Below are 16,988 nucleotides of genomic sequence, written 5' to 3' on the forward strand. Positions count from 1 at the left end.
AGCTGGTTTAAAGTGTCTCCTTGCCTTGCACTGATTGGGATGCTGGTTTAAAGTGAGTCCACTTGCCTCTCACTGATTGGGGTGCTGGTTTAAAGTGAGTGCACTTCGAAGTGCTGGCGACTGGGAGGTTTGCTTATAGCTAGTAGAACATTATTTTTTCTAGACGTTTAAATAAATGTTTTTGCATGATGTAGAATTTTTTATATTCAATTCTTTACTTAAGTGTCTTTTAGAGGTTATGCAGTTGAGTGGGACGGAGAATAGAGGGGGAAAGAGTAAGAGTTTACTTTTATGTTTATAAACAAGTGTTTTTACTTAAATTGTGTCCGAAAAATATTATTTATATGATCATATACATCAGATGTACGAAAAATGGTTTTATTACATTTTTAAGCACTTTTTAATATTCCTTATAATTAAGATGAATTTCCGATAGGGCCGAAAACCGGCTTTATTGATATTTAGAGATATTTTTTCCAGAAACAAAAAGCAAAATATAGTTATTTTTATTCCCCCTATAGATTCCTGAATTTATATGGCAAAAATTCAGTGGGTATTTATTAAAAATTAACAATTAACTGTTTACTAAATTTATTTTTTTTGTAAATTCATCATTACAGCTCTCAAATCCCTTAAAGTAAAAAGGTTACCTATCTAATACCATACAATAATGAATAATCTAATATTTCATTGTATGTTTGTTGATCGCTCTTTATCATAATCATGAGATGATAATGTAAGTAAAATTAAAACAGTAAGTAACACGATATTACACAATTTCTCCCCGTCTAAATAAAATTAAGATGGAGATTATAAAATCAGCACACAGTCGCGGACTTTCTAGTGAACTGTTCTCCCCCGGAATGGAATGAGCTTTCCCCGGACTTAGACAAATTACGAATTTACCGAGCTATGAATATCGTACTCGCGAATAATGAACTTACTACACACTCCCCCTTTTTTATGTTCAATTAGATACCACCCCTAAAACCGCATAAGTGGAAAGATGCGCACCCAGACAGAAGTTAAAGCAGAAAGTTGTGCAAGTTTTTTACCAATTATTTGAAAACAAATTCCACTACACAAGGACAAATTCAAAATTTTGAAATGTCTGCATTCCTTACATACATACTAGAAGAAAACTGAGTACTAATAGCAAACTTTCTTTTATTCTAAAAAAGTTTGTTCTAATATTAGTTATTTACTTTTTTTATCTCATTCGTTAGATCATATATTTGTCTGTGATGGGTGTTGAATATGACTACAATATGTGATCTGTTTTTTAACAAACCAATATATTTACCCCCACTCCAAATTTTTCCTTTAACATATTTCTATTGTCAGTACTCCTACTTTTTTTACTGTATCTTAGGGTAGTAATCAAATTTAAACAATATCTTTTGCATACCTTAATTTTTGAATTTGAAAAACATTGTTTGAATTCAATTGATAAGATTTTTTTAAATTAGTTTAATGCCTTCCAAATAGAATAAAAAATACAAGAGCTGATAGTAATATATATTTTTTCAGAATCTACTTGATTGAGTCAAGGAAATGTTCGTACATATAATATTATAAGGAGCTTTGGAAGTTTCGTTTATTTGTCAAACAAATTTTAAATTGATATTATTAATTATTAAAGCAGTGCTGTTTAATATATACAGGTTGTATAACGAAGAGGGCCTAGTGGCATTATCTCAAAAGTAGTCAAAATTGAAATCTGAAAATTTTATCAAAAAAAATCTATTCAATGAAAATAGTGTCAACTTTCTAGCTCTTCCGGTTATACCGGAAGTCATCATCAACACTGTTATTTCAAATTGAACACTCTGTATATTTTTGCATTTTTTAATTCTACGGTAAAATCTAGACTAATTTCATATAAGGTACTATAGGCCAAAATGTGACAGTTTTCAAGTTATTATCAATTTTCGAAAAAAATTGAGGGATGTAAGTGATTTTTGAAAACAGAATAACTCCGACATTTAACTTTATTTATTAATGGAATTTGGCATGGATTATTCAAAAGCAATGGGATGCAACCAGTTTATGTCAAATTTGCAAAAATTTATAGTGTTTAAGAACATGTGACCAATGTTGTGACGTTGAAGTTGAATTTACTCAAATATTTCAGATGGTACACCTTGTATATTGTTACATTAATGAATGCAGTAAATTTACTTCAAAATGATACTATATCCAAAGTTAACATTTCCTGTGTAAATTGGAAATTATTGATTTCAACACAGAAAAACGTACAGTGGATCTGATGCACTAAAGAACTGAATAATAAACGGTGTCTGATTAATGAACTGTAATATTTGTTATGGTTATACCGTCATCAAAAACAATAATTCAGTATATTAAATTAAAAAGGGCGATGCTTTAAATAAATCCACCATACTCGGAGATTTTTCTGTGTTGAAATCAATAATTTCCAATTTATACAAGAACTGTTAACATTGGGTATAGGGAACTATAGTATCATTTTAAAGTAAATTTAATTCTGCATCCATTAATGTAATAATACCAGGGTCTAGCATTTGAAATTTCGTTACAATACTGGCCACACGTTTTTAAACACTCTGTATGAATTTTTGCAAATTTGACATAAGCTGGTTGAATTCCATTGCTTCTAAATTATCCATGCCATATTTCATTAATAAATAAAGCAATATGTCGGAGTTATTCTATTTTCAAAAATCATTTACATCCCTCAATATTTTTCGAAAATTAATAATAACTTGAAAACAGTCGCATTTTGGCCCATAGTACCTTATATGAAAATAGTATAGAATTTGCCGTAGAATTAAAAAATGCATAAATATACATAGTGTTCCATTTGAAATAACAGAGCTGATGATGACTTTCATTATAACCGGAAGTGCGAGGAAGTTGACTCTATTTTCATTGAATAGATCTTTTTGATAAACACCTGTATGCAAATTTTGAGATTTTAATTCTGACTACTTTTTGGGATAATCCTACTGGTCCCTCTTCGTAATACACCCTGTATATATTTGAGAAATATTTGAAAGAAACATTTATTGAAAATCTTAAAAATTCATAAATTTTTAAAAGATATTAAGCTGATTCAAATGAATTCAAAAATTTTTCGAAAAAATCAGACAAGACAGAAGCTAAACAGTTTTCTTTGATGCTAAAAATCTAGATAAGTAAAAAATTTGTGACTTGTGACGTCATACACAATATATTGTCTATTGTCTATGTATACCGATATTGTGAGAAACAATACTCTATGGATTAATAAGCGAGTATGACAACGTATTATATGAAAAAATCTTATCAGAAACATTTTTTTGTTATATCTTCTGACAATGAAGATGTTTAAGGCCAAAAGAAGTAGGTAAGCTAGGTAGTCAAGTTAGACACGATCTGTTCGCACCACTAAATTTAGCTATAAAAAAAATCAAATCAGTCATATTCGTTTTTTCTGTCAATGTTTAGCTTATTCCTTACAATCCCCAAAATTATTTATAGCTTTAACGAATCAGAAATGGCACAGATCCTTTGAATATTTGTGCAAGCTTTCCCCTATTACACCCTACAAAGTCTTAAAATTCTGCGCCCATGATTGTTGAATAATGAACCAAAAAATGGTATTTTTTCCTATTTCTCATGGTATTTTTTTCTGAAATATATACCGATATTAGAAAAATTTCCCAGTCTTGTGCAATTATGATCTTGGAAAACATCCTCGAAGCAAATTAACCGAACTGCTTGAGTTTTTTTGTCCTAAATAAAATAAATTTAAATGGTACGGCTACAATATCTCAAAAACTTTCGTCGACATCTATATTTTTATTAAAAATATGTTTTATTATCTGAACATAACTCCTTTATGTTAAATATACAAACTTAATAAAGCATAGATACCTATTTATAAAATAACAGTTATAAATCAACAATATGTTGTAATAAAATTATCAAAACGTAGTCATAGTCGAAACATACTCAGTCGGCATTTCGAACAGCAGGCAGTGGAGTTCGTTCTGGCTGAGTTGATTCAACATCAGCATCCCCGCAAACTGAAACCATTACACAAAAACCAGTCAGCAGACACAAGACTATCAACAAACATGAAAATAGAATAACGTATATACAAGAAATAAAAATTAATGCGAAAAGATAAGCGGTTCTATTGCAATACTGATCTCCGTAGACAGGGTCGTATTTTGGTTCGAAGGCACTGTATATCCAAACGGAACCTAAAAAAACGTTAAATGTTAATATATTTAAGTCAAGTTAAAAAAAAAACACTTACCACATATGAAAAATACCACTTCAACTAACCCTATGATAGATATAATGCGGTCTACCTTAAAGTAACGTAATATGAAATTTCTGCCCAAGCTCAGTATTTTTGAGACTAGACCAATAACACCTACAACAAACAAGCTAATTTTAAAGTCAATCGAAGGCGGAATATATAACAGGTTTATAGATATTTCTACAGAATAAATGCATCAAATATTTCTATTAGAAATCATTCAGTTTTAGATAAACAATAAAATTACTAAAAAATAATAAAGCAATACGATGTTTTCAAAGCATTATTAATGCATCTATATTTTATACAGGGTGTCTCGCATAAGAATCGGCACAGGGCAGGTGCATGTAGGGGTGTCCAAAACATTGTAATTTAACCAAACTTACCTATATACAAAGTTGCACCCCTGAAGATTTATTAGCCCCCAAAGTGCGGCCCTAAATTTCGAAATAAATTAATATCTCTGCAACACTTTACCGTAGAAGAACCAAATTTAATACATGATTTAGGAATATTACTGGTCTACTTTGACTACGATTTAAAGTTAATTGAAGCACTACATTGAGGACGACTCACCGTTAAAATTGTACCGAACTTTTTTTTTATTGGCCGAATTAAAAAATAGTACCTAATATTAATTCACAACAGAATTTAATTTAATTTTTTTTAACTCTTGTTAAATTTTAAAAAACTTTATGAATTTCAATAAAAACCGTATTAACTGACACAAGATTTTAACAGTGTTTATTAGAAAATACCTAATGGAAAAGTCAGTAGTAGGCTTTATTTTTCAAATTTGATAATTGGCCAAATAAATTTTACTTCACTTCTCTCCTAATTCTACAAAAAGAAAACAAGTATCTAGGTAGTCTTTAAATAAGCGAATATTGTATTAAGTGAAAAACACAAATAAATAATAATAATAATAATAATTGATATTTTTCCAACATCAGAGGCAATTGTTGAAATAAAATAATTTTATTACTAAATGACAAGTTTGAAAGATAAATTCATTGCCTACTACTGACTTTTCTTATTTTCTAATAAACACTGTTGAAACCTTGTTTCAGTTAAGACGGTTTTTCTTGAAAACAATAAAGTTTAAAGAGTAAAAAAAAATTAAAATTAAATTCTGCTGTGAATTAATATTATCATTCAATTCGGTCAGTGAAAAAAAAGTTCGGTACAATTTTATGGGTGTCATCCCCAATGAACACCTTGTAGTGCTTCAATTAACTTTAAAGGATAGTCAAAGAAGACCAATAATAAACCTAAATCATGTACGAAATTTGATTTTTCTACGGTAAAGTGTTGCAGAGATATTAATTTTTTCGAAATTTAGGGTCCCACTTTGGGGGCTAAAAATTCCTCAGGGCTGCAACTTTGCACATAAGTAAGTTTGGTTAAATTACAATATTTTGGACACCCCTATATGCAACTGCGGGACACCCTGTATATTGAATTTGGCACAAGGCAATGAATTATGCAATTAAATGTTATGATGTTAACATATTTTTAAAATCTTAAACTATATTATTTATAAAGTTACTATACCTTCAGCTATCAAATATACAGGAACATTGGGCGATGCTGGACATTTCTTAAAATTTATGGCACCAATAATTAACATGATGATGTGAATAATTACGAAAATTACTAAGGATGTAGTTAAGCCAGCTAAAACAATAATGAGATGTAAATATATACGTGAAATCTTACTTAACTTTTGTATAATCAGATAGTCACAAGGTAAATATTAAATTAAATAGTCACAAACAACAATATTTCAAGCATGGTAGAAATCTTAGGTGTTAATTATTTAATCATTTTAAACTAAATTTTCATATTTCATGCTTATCTCTGTTATTCTTTATAAAACGGTAATTTGCATACCTAGTAAATTTTTTGTTTACTTTTATTTGATTATGAATACCTGATTATAAAGTGCATCGTAGAAACAGTGAGTCAGCTGCTTCTGAGATAACAGGATAACAGGATCGCTGAATGTATTACTATAAAACATTTTTCTAATATTGTGCTAATACTGTTTTAGCTGGACTAGTTTAGACTTCTTCTATCTTGGTACACATATTTCTCGAATATGTAAGACGGTTACAGTCTTGAACTTTGAAGGAGCCGAACGTGCCACGAACGCACAGGTGAACAGAACGAACGTTTTTCGAATTGCTTGCTGTATTCGACTTCTGCCAATTTCAGTTGTGTTCGTCAGATTTATGATGGACGCAGACGCATATTTTCCTTAGAGGGGAAAAAATCAAAAGAAATATGAGTGTGTCTTTTTACTACTTCATTGCAAGATTATCAATGTTTTGGATTCCATAGTAGGTACAGGAAGTTTTTCGTTTCATCAATAAGTACCAAACATTTTTCCTTGCACGATTCCATTCTTTTTCAGTTAAAATCAATAACAAACTATGATGTCACGAATTCTGTGAACGCTACAAATATTCATACTCACTGTACATCAACCAGCACTTGGATTTCTTTAAACAATTGCTTTTTACCAGCAAGCCGCGGATAATATTTGACCTGTTCAGTTCGGCTAGGGAATTTGAAGGTGCGAGCTGTACTCATTCTGTTTGTTTCGAATAAAACGCTCAAGTCAGTACACATCTCTTATGGGTAATTCGACGTCTGTTTAAAAATCGTCCCAAAATAAGTATCATTTTTTATCCCTAGGATGGCATAGTAGCATTTTGGGTAGTAAGTCGGTACAAACCTTTTTCTTATTTTCATGTCACTCACCCAAATGTGAAAATGATATTTTCAGACACCCCGTATTTCAGTAAATGTAATATTTGTAAAACAATTCATGAAATATATTATTTTCTCATAAACAGCCTCTAGCTAAACAGTTTTAGAGTGTCGTTTTTTGGTACCTACTATATTAAGGGTGTTGTATCCTAGTAGATTAATTTTTGTATACAGGCTGAATCAGTCATAACGTCATTAATTTTAAGGGAAGATAGGGAAAAATTAGTTGAATATGAAAACGCGACTAAAAAATTTGAAAATGCATATTTACGATGAAAAAAAAAATTTTCAAATCACTATTTAAACCCCTTTCCTAACCATTCCTGACCCACCGTATTCGGTTGGTATTGTATTTTTAATAGTGAACGACAAAAACAGACTTTTTACCTACACATAAATGAATAAGATATCTTTTTACATTTTAAATATTAATAAGAATTATTTATTTGTTAATTAAAACAAACGTATAAGGATAATAATTGTTTTCGAATGTTAAGTTACTGCAATTTAATTGTATGTTTTCACTATGTTTTATAATTTAATATGAGTTTTTAGTATTATGTCCAATTAATTATTCAGTTTGTAGTACGTATACCTTATTGTGTGTGACTAAAAAAACATGATATAAATCCCCCTGTATATGCAAGTTTGCCCAAACCATTTTATTTTGAAGAGTGTGTGACTCTGTATATTGCCTCATTTAGTGATTGATATTACTAGATTTGGAAGTATCAAATTTTTCAAGGCAGAGGCACATTGTTGCGCGTCACGTCTTCCATACAAGCATAAAGATTTTGTTCGAAACGTTCGCGCACATTCCAAGCATTTCCGGAGTGATTCGACGAATTCTTTGACGCAAATCTTTCAGCGACGCTGGCTGTGTTTTATAGATTTTACTTTTTAGGTATCCCCGCAATAAAAAAATAATCAAGGGGCGATAAATTCGGTGATCTTGGAGGCCACTCAATGCTGCCTCTTCTCCCAATCCAGTTCCGTAGAAAAAGTTGGTACAAATACTGACGGACAATTAACGCACAATGTAGAGAGGCACCGTCCCGTCCTGTTGAAAAATCAAATGATCTTCATCATACTCTGGAACATTTTCAATAATATCAGTCAAGGCAGGGTCAATAGCGTCTTCCAGTAATTGCAAATACATTTGGCCAGTCAAATTACCAGGTAGAAGAAAAGAACCCACCAGCCGTTCACCAAAAAATTCCAGCCCATACATTTTATTTTTCAGGTTGTTGTGTATGCACCTCGTGAAAAACTCTTGGGTTTGAATCGGACCAATAGCGGCAATTGTAGCGATTTACCGTCCCGTTCAAGAAAAAACTGCATTCATCCGAAAAACAGATGTCAAAAAGGAACTGAGGATCGTTTCCTGCTCGCTTACTCATTATTTCGCAAAATTGCAAACGGCGGTCATAATCATCCTCATGAAGTTCCTGGACTAAATGTATTTTGTATGGATGGAACTAATTCTTCTTCAAAATGGTTGGTATGCTAGTTCGATTGATCCCAGACACGCATGCCAGCTGCCTCGTACTTAATATAGGATCAAAATGAACTTGTCCCAAAACTGCAACTTCACTAGCTTCATTAACTATAGGTTTTTCAATTTCTCGTTTTTTATTGGCTACGTTCCCTGTCTCTTCAAATTTTTTAACTAACTCTAGAACATACTTCCTCCTGACATGTCGATCTTGATGTTGTTCATTAAATAGCTGAGCTGTTTTATTTTTACGAAAGTGACAACAAATCGCCAAAAACCAATTACTAAATTTATACCATTGGCGTACTTAACTCGAATGACTGACATTTTTACCGTTACTAATTGTTTATACATTAAGTTTCAACTTTAAAATCAAAATTCTTAATAAGTATTGGGCGGAATCATAAAATTTAAAGTCTGTTGTAAAGAGAATTGTAAGAGCTTTCAAACGAAATATTACTCAACCCTCAATGCCATTTAAATATTTTGGAGAATTTACATCATAATGATGGAAATTGTTTGTGGTAATGAAATACTTAACAAAGACGCAAAAAATATCAAAATTTTATGAACAAACCATTATTTACTTTAAAGATATTAAAGAAATTGTTCAAAAACCCCACTGTTATTATTAATGCATAAGATACATCTTTTTGAAACATAATTTGAGGCTTTTGTCACAGAACGGGTATCAATATTGTCAAAAGTTCCCTGAACGAATATAACACTCAGTAATATTACGCTTTCCCTCGTTTGAAAAATTCATTGTCTTTGCCGATTGAAACGAATTTTAAGAAAGAAAAATAACTGTCAAATAAATACAGTAACTAAAAGCGTTGTCAGTAAACTTTTCGATTGTTTTCACATCTACGTCAGCAAGCAACTAAAAAGTTAAAAACAGATGCAGTTTTCCCGTTTTTCAAAATAACAATACCGAATATTTTGTCGTTGGAAAGCATAAAAACAGACAATTCTTTCTAGCTCATAGCTAACTATGATTTACATTTAGAAAAAATTGAAGTTTATATTATAACTTGAAAACGAAAGCGTACACGACAATTTTTTTACACTATCTTATTAACACTGCAAATACCTGAAACTTTGTAGTTTAATTTTTTTTTTGGATTGAATTGGTTGAATTCGGATTTTTCCAAATATCTAGTCAGCCATTGCGTGAAAAAATAAAAGTAACATTTAATAACGATCATAAAGCTGTAAATCTTTCTTCATTTAAGTTTTTTGTATCTCTGCTACTTTGCCAGATCCCTACGCTAAACATCAAAAAAAACTCGCCCTGTATATAATACTCTGTGTTAATAATTCGTCCATTTCGTTTGATTTATGAGGATTAGCGAATAGGGATGTGCTGCTACATGAAACTAACCTGGAAAGTGTTACGTGACAGCAATGTGTCCTCTACAGATTTAAATGCATGCGAAATCATAAATTCAGATATTTTATAAGTTGCGTGAGTTCACTTGAGCTAATATGATAACACGTAACATGACAATAGTGTATATCTGTTTTTTTTTGCTTTCTATGTGCATTATTTTTAACTTATTTTTCAAAACTGGTCCCATTTAAAAAAAAAATATGAAATTAATAATAAAGACTGACACAAAATAACTAGTACTTTTTTATAGGTATTTTTTTATTCTTTAAGAAAAAAAATCAGGGTATCAGTTTTTCTGAAATAACCTCGATGAAAATACTTCTGATTAAATTATGGAATTAAACTATTGATAACTTTTACCTTTGCTAGAATTTATAGTATGAATACTAATAAGAATAATAATGGCATATATTAATTCCACATTTAGTATAATATCAACATTTCTGTTTCAAAGATAAACAACATATTTATGCAAATATGTATTTTAGAAGTCATTGGATGTATCATATAATTATCCATATTATACTGAAAACTTGTTTTCTGAAAAAAAACCTTGAAAATTTGTTTTCATAGAAAAATCCAGTTTCTCTCTTGTGTGTCTTCCATATTATATTAACCAACGATTTCCGTTTTATATAATCATATCAAAAACCAAACATGAATATGATAAATATCGAACAAACGATTAAGGTGATAACCTATACCCAATAATTCATCAATAATTCATCATACCTAACAAGATTGCTTATTTCAAGTCGAAAATAATTTAAATCGTGCAACAACAAAAAATGAACGTTCTAAACAACAAAAACTTGCATAGTAATTAAATAATAAGTTGTACTAAAATAATTCCTGTATTTTTATGTTCAGAAGTATATTAGAAGTAAACATTTAAATATTAACCCAAAAAAGGGACATTATTTCATATTAATTGCAATAGTTCTTGGATAAAAACTGTAGGGCTATGTAGCTACCTACCTTTCAGTTTCTTCAGCTTTTCCTTAACCCTCTCAAACCTTGATTTCACGGTAACCCTTTTCCGTTCAACGTTCTCGGCCATGGTACTGCAGCACTCCTCGCGTTCCTACACTAGTACTACGATTCGACTGAATCGGACTGAATTACTGAATCTACTACACCATTGCCGTGGCATGGCATGGACTACGGAATGGCGCCGTCTATTTTCGTAGTGGGTACCGTAACGAGATGTTCTGAAGGCGTCCTCGTCAAGGTCGATGCCATTAATCGCAATCGTATGCAATCTTTATAATTCAGAAATGTTAACCTATATACCTACGTAAGATACTTTTTTAATTATGGACTACGGGAAAAAATATACAGGGATGGCCAGATGTACGGAATAAAATTCATATCTTTTGAATGAGTGAATTTATTTAAAAACGCCGAAACACGTTAACTGATTTTGATTTTTTCCCATCTTTCGGTTATATAATAATTAATTTTTCTTCAACCTCCTAACCCCCAGCTACCCCTACTTTTTATTTTCAAATGGAAACATAATGCATGAGGGGGCTCGTTGAAAAGCTTATAGAAAACCGAATCCAGTCAAATAAACAAGTTTTATTTTTTCAATAGCAAGCAAGGTTTTTAGGGTTGTATAAAACACCTACTTCACAAGTGAAATAAAATTTAATTATCTTGTGTTATCCTCCATGAATTTGCACAGAATAAAATAAAGAATTTGAAACTGTACCTATCGCTGCTAATGCAAAAAAGATATATTTTTTATGTTGCGTTTTCTTGGCGCCTCTTACTTGCCAGGCTTTCTGGTTAATTTTTCGCTTTAGTTGTAAATTGGAGTTCGAAACGTTACTATTGTGTCAAAATCAATTTATTTACTGAATTGCAATGGTATTGTTGGAAAGGCAACGCATCGAAATCTTGATATTGCTTGGATATGGAGACAAAATAAGAAGTCAGGCTGAAGTGCGCGATTTATTTAATGCGAAATTTCCCGAAAACCAAATCTCGCAAGGGACAGTTAGTAAAATATTTCACAAATTTGAGGAACACGGTACAGTACAGACTTTGCCCAAAACTGGACGAAATTAGACATTGCATTAGAACTTGTTGAAAATCCTCATACTTCAACTGTTTCATTGGCCCGTAATCACAATGCTTCTCGTACTGCAATTCGAATGTTTCTGAAACAAGAGAAATACCACCCATATAAGGTATGTCTTATCCAAGAGCTTTTGGAAGACGATTATGATAGGCGATTACAATTTTGTGAGGAAATGATGAGACGGTGTGACGACAATAATGGTTTTCAACGAGACGTACTTTTTTCGGATGAAGCTACGTTTTATTTAAATGGAGTGGTTAACAGACACAACTATCGCTTTTGGTCCCAGGAAAATCCACACTGGACATGCGCATATGCAGCATCCACAAAAGGTTAATGTATGGGCAGGTATCATCAACAACATAATCTTGGGCCCATTCTTTTTTGAAGAAAATCTTACTGCCGCACGCTACCTGGATTTCCTAACATTTGACCTGATACCAGCTCTAGCTGTGATTTATCCTCATGAAATTGATCCAGATATACCGAATGAAAGAATTTGGTTCCAACAAGATGGCGCTCCCCCACATTTTGGTATTGATGTTCGAAGATACTTAGATGAAATGTTTCCATATCGCTGGATTGGTAGACGGGGTACAGTTGAATGGCCGCCAAGATCCCCCGACTTAACATCCCTGGATTATTTTCTTTGGGGATATTTGAAAGAAAGAGTCTACCAGGACAGACCGGATAATATTGAGAATTTAAAGAACAAGATTAGGGCGGAGATGCATAATTTACCAGCTGAAGTCATTCATAATGCTGTGGGCAGCTTTTACTATCGTCTTGGAGAATGCCAAATAGTGAATGGAGGACATTGGAATTTATTTTTGTAAATTATCTAGTTGTTTCAATTTCTAAATGAAAAAAAACTTGTTATTGAAAAAATTAAACTTGTTTATTTGGTATGGCTGAATTCGGTTTTCTATAAGCTTTTCAACGAGCCCCCTCATGCCTTAGGTTTCCATTTGAAAAAAAAAGTAGGGGCAGCTGGGGGTTAGGGGGTTGAAGAAAAATTAATTATTATATAACCGAAAAATGGAAAAAACTCAAAATCAGTTAACGTGTTTCGGCGTTTTAAAAAAATTCACTCATTCAAAAGATATGAATTTTATTCCGTACTTCTGGCCATCCCTATATATTTCACACAATTTAATATTCACTGTCCTTCACCGTACCATCTACATATCTTTTAAAACACAAGTCATTAGTAATTCAATAATTCCTGAAACACATTTTCATACATTCATAAAAATTAATATATTCATTTCAAGTACATGTTTTTTCGGGTTGTTAAGCTTTGGCCTGTATACCTGATTGTTACCAGTTACAGAGTTACCTTTCACTTCCTTAGCTAGGAATCTTTGACCTGACCTTGTCGTTCTCAGGCTAGGTTCGGTGGGGCGGACAGGCTACTAGATTACCAAGGTCCGACCTGATGTTCATTTCGAATAAATTGCAAAATAATGATTAAACAAATTGTGTGTTTTGCAACAAGAACTATAGTTTCCAAAATAATTTAAATTAATATATTTACGCATAGAAAACTATAAATATAATATACAAAGATAAGCAATAGATAAATAAAAATTATGCGCAGAAAATTATGTAGGTATAGTTTAACACTGTTATAACACTAAAAAATAAAATAAAACTTTTAATATTATGTTTAACGCAAATTCAAGTGAAATTAAAAAACAATAATAGGTATACATAAGAAAAAGTGTCTTTATTTAATTGTAAGATGTTATTATGGTAGACATTTCGAACACCAAGGTTCACGTCAAAATTTTCTGTTATTTCTTATGTATTCTTGTTAATAATCTTTTTGTTACATTTTTATGTTTACATTTTTTATTAATTTTAGCTTTCTAACGTGTTAATCTATTAATTAAAATTTTTTTGAAAAAGGATTACTCTAGTAAAACCAATAGTAGGTTCAACCACTATTACACAATTTACCTGGAAACGTAAGAAAATTTCAAGCATTCGCTTTTTAATCCGGGCGATTTAGACCCAACAAATGCCTGTTACAAAAATCGGACTTACGTCGAATTTTATGGGTTTAAAATTAAATAAAAATATACACCGATTAAAAGCCCAAATTTGTGCATTTGTAGAGGTTGAGCGTCATATTGTTTATAACAAAAGAAAAAAAATAATTGATCTTTTTTCAGTTTTTCGCTTATATCTCCAAAAATAAGCCTCTAATCGACATGAGGTATACTTATCGATTTTGTTTCTGAGGAAATTTGCTACGGATAGGCTTTTGCGAAAGCTCGCAAAAATTTTTTTATATTGTAAAATTAGAGGTGAAAAAAAAATGTGCAAAATTTTCAGCATTAAATAAAAAGAACGGATTTGGTTGAAATTGGATCAAACTACAGGAGAAGATAACTGTTGGGGTGCTCAATCCGGACCCCCAATTTGAAAATGGTGGCCTATTGCAAAATTATTAAGTCGAAAACGCGAGCGCGTATATCTTCTGCCCAGGTCAAGATATCGAAATTCGGCAAAAAAGATCGAAAGGTAATTACATTATCTCACGTCTGTGTATATTTCAGATTTTTAAGATGCAAAATAGAAAAGTTATTCATAAAAAACTAAAAAAAAACTGTAGCTAGGTTCCTTTTCTCGGCGATTTTATAATATACAGATTTCAAACAAATTGCATCAAATAGTACTTAAAAAAACATAAATTTAAAAAAAGCGTCTCGATCCGACCAATAGGAGCCGAGCTATTTTTTTTTTTTTCTTAAAAACGGTATTCTGCCTGTTCTATTTAATATTTTGTAATAAACTTAGACTCGTTATAAAGTAGAAGATTTTCTTTATACGCTGAATTGTTTCTGAAACGTTTCGACCAATAAATGACCAAGTAAACATTAAACATTCGTTAAAGGCAGCGAGATCCGCGCGGCTCATCGGAAGCCAGGAGGGGGGAACACTGTGACGTCATAGTGCCCTTGCTGCGCTCGGCGTCACAAAATTCTTACTTAACAATTTCGCAATTCCGCAAATTATCCAGGTAAAGGTAATTTACAGCACGTAATTACTGGACTATTGATCAAGTATACATAAATATTTTAGAAAAAAAGTCACAAAAATTACTTTTCACTAAAGGTGTTGGGCCCCACATATCATACAAAATGTAGGTATAAAATTGTGTTAAGCTATTTATCCGTTTTTGAAATAACTAAATACACTGATTTTTTTAATTTAAAGTCCCATATCTCGAAAAGGGGCATTTTCAGACCAATGTGTATACATATAAACTGTTTTGCATATTTTTACAGGAATATTCCTTAAAAGTTTTTGTACTTCTCTCCTTGTGCAAAACACTATAGAAATCTGTAGCAATTAGATACAGTGGTAGCCTAAACCTTTTATTAAACTGTGTAAAATTCAAATTTTGCACAATTATACAGTGCTTAAATATAATTAAGTAAATACGGCACACAATTCCAAAAATATTATACAGGATATCCATTAATTCGGCTACCAAGCTTCTCTGTTGAAGGGTATTCCTTGACCAAATGTAACGCAGAAATTCAAGTACTTTCACATTCGTAGGCATTCACTTTTGGCTATTGTATATTTGCAGCATTATAAAAAAACGTTCGTTAAGTTTCGAAACTGGCCATGAAAGAGTGATAGTAATTGAAGAATATACCATTAAGTATAATTATTTCCGTAGAGAACATATCAGTGAAGGCTCTCATGTTTGCCTCCAGATGTAAATAAACGTTTCCGAACTATTGAAGACGAATTTAATACCTCTAATTAACTAGTTGTATGTATTTACATAGCCAGAAAAGTATTGTATTCTTGTATAGAGAGTATGTAGTGTTTTTGACTTTAAAGAGTAAATATTTTTGTAGCGTAGTTTTTGTCGTTCTTCTTTTTGTGCTGTTTACAAAATGTCAATGCTGACATTGCAGTGGCAACAAAGTAAGAGAATGTATTATACAGAGTGGTCCAGATTTTAATTAACAAACTTCGGAACAGTACTAAACAACAAATATTAACATCACTTTGCTCTATGAACAGAGGCGCAGAAAGCCACTGTTTATGAGATACAGGGCGTTGAAATTATCCAAATTAAAACTATTTTTTCTTAAAATATCTGGAAAACCACTTCATCAAATTTATCCAAATTTGATACACATTTTTCACTATCATAGCAAACATGTCGAGCTCAACTTTCAAGTTCCCATCTCCAAACTCAATGCACTTTTGACATATTTTGGCGTTAGAATTCACAACAGCTCTGATTAAAACTGGATTTTGTTTCAAACTAATGTAGGTCTCATTTAGCCTTTGCACTTGCTGGTCTCTATTTGCTATAGGAACGGCATAAACGTCATTTTTCTAGGTTATCCTTAAATAAAATAATCTAAAATATTTAGATCAGGTGATCTAGGTGGTCAAAGTATGGAGCCATTCCGATCAATCCATCTGTTTTGGTAGTTGTTTGTCAGCCATTCACGAACTACTTGGCCAGAATGTGCTGGCGCCCCGTTCATTTGAAACCACGTCCCGATTCGTTGGTCCGAAGGTATGTCCTCCATTAACTGGAAGAGGCTATTGTCCAAAAAATTTAAAATCAAATCGGAATTTAGTCTAGGTGGCAAGATGTTTACTTGGATAATATGTTTCATAACTCGTAAACCATTCACTTTTCGAGAAAAATAAAAGAATGTTTGTCCATCCAGAATGTTTCAGATCGTTATAAAATGTATCCATGTTACCAATTAATTCAGTGGCGTAGAAGTTTTACTTTAAATAGGGAAACGATATCCTTGTTTCACCGCCACTGGTTTTTGAATTTGAACTGTATGCATACAAAACTAGGAGAATTATTAAAAAAAAATGCGGACCAAATTTGGATAAATTTGATGAAGCGGTTTTCCAGATATTTAAAAAAATTGTTTTAGTTTTGTTAATT

The 16,988-nt window shown here is 31.6% G+C and overlaps 2 protein-coding genes across 3 annotated transcripts in view; both read right to left on the reverse strand.

The window, feature by feature from the left end:
- Positions 1–16,988, reverse strand: part of LOC108910158 (RNA pseudouridylate synthase domain-containing protein 2) — a 656,998-nt gene that overhangs the window by 98,136 nt on the left and 541,874 nt on the right. The gene's annotated exons all lie outside the window — the stretch shown is intronic.
- LOC108910160 lies at positions 3,816–11,134 on the reverse strand. Its single transcript, XM_018714689.1, has 4 exons — positions 10,933–11,134; positions 5,846–5,968; positions 4,286–4,405; positions 3,816–4,229 (listed from the first exon to the last, which is right to left on the reverse strand). Exons 1-4 carry the CDS (start codon positions 11,012–11,014, stop codon positions 3,976–3,978), a joined length of 579 nt encoding a protein of 192 aa, XP_018570205.1. The 5' UTR covers positions 11,015–11,134; the 3' UTR covers positions 3,816–3,975.

The sequence above is a fragment of the Anoplophora glabripennis genome, unplaced genomic scaffold (assembly GCF_000390285.2).
Source record: "Anoplophora glabripennis isolate ALB-LARVAE unplaced genomic scaffold, Agla_2.0 scaffold121, whole genome shotgun sequence".
NCBI classification, from domain to species: domain Eukaryota; kingdom Metazoa; phylum Arthropoda; class Insecta; order Coleoptera; family Cerambycidae; genus Anoplophora; species Anoplophora glabripennis.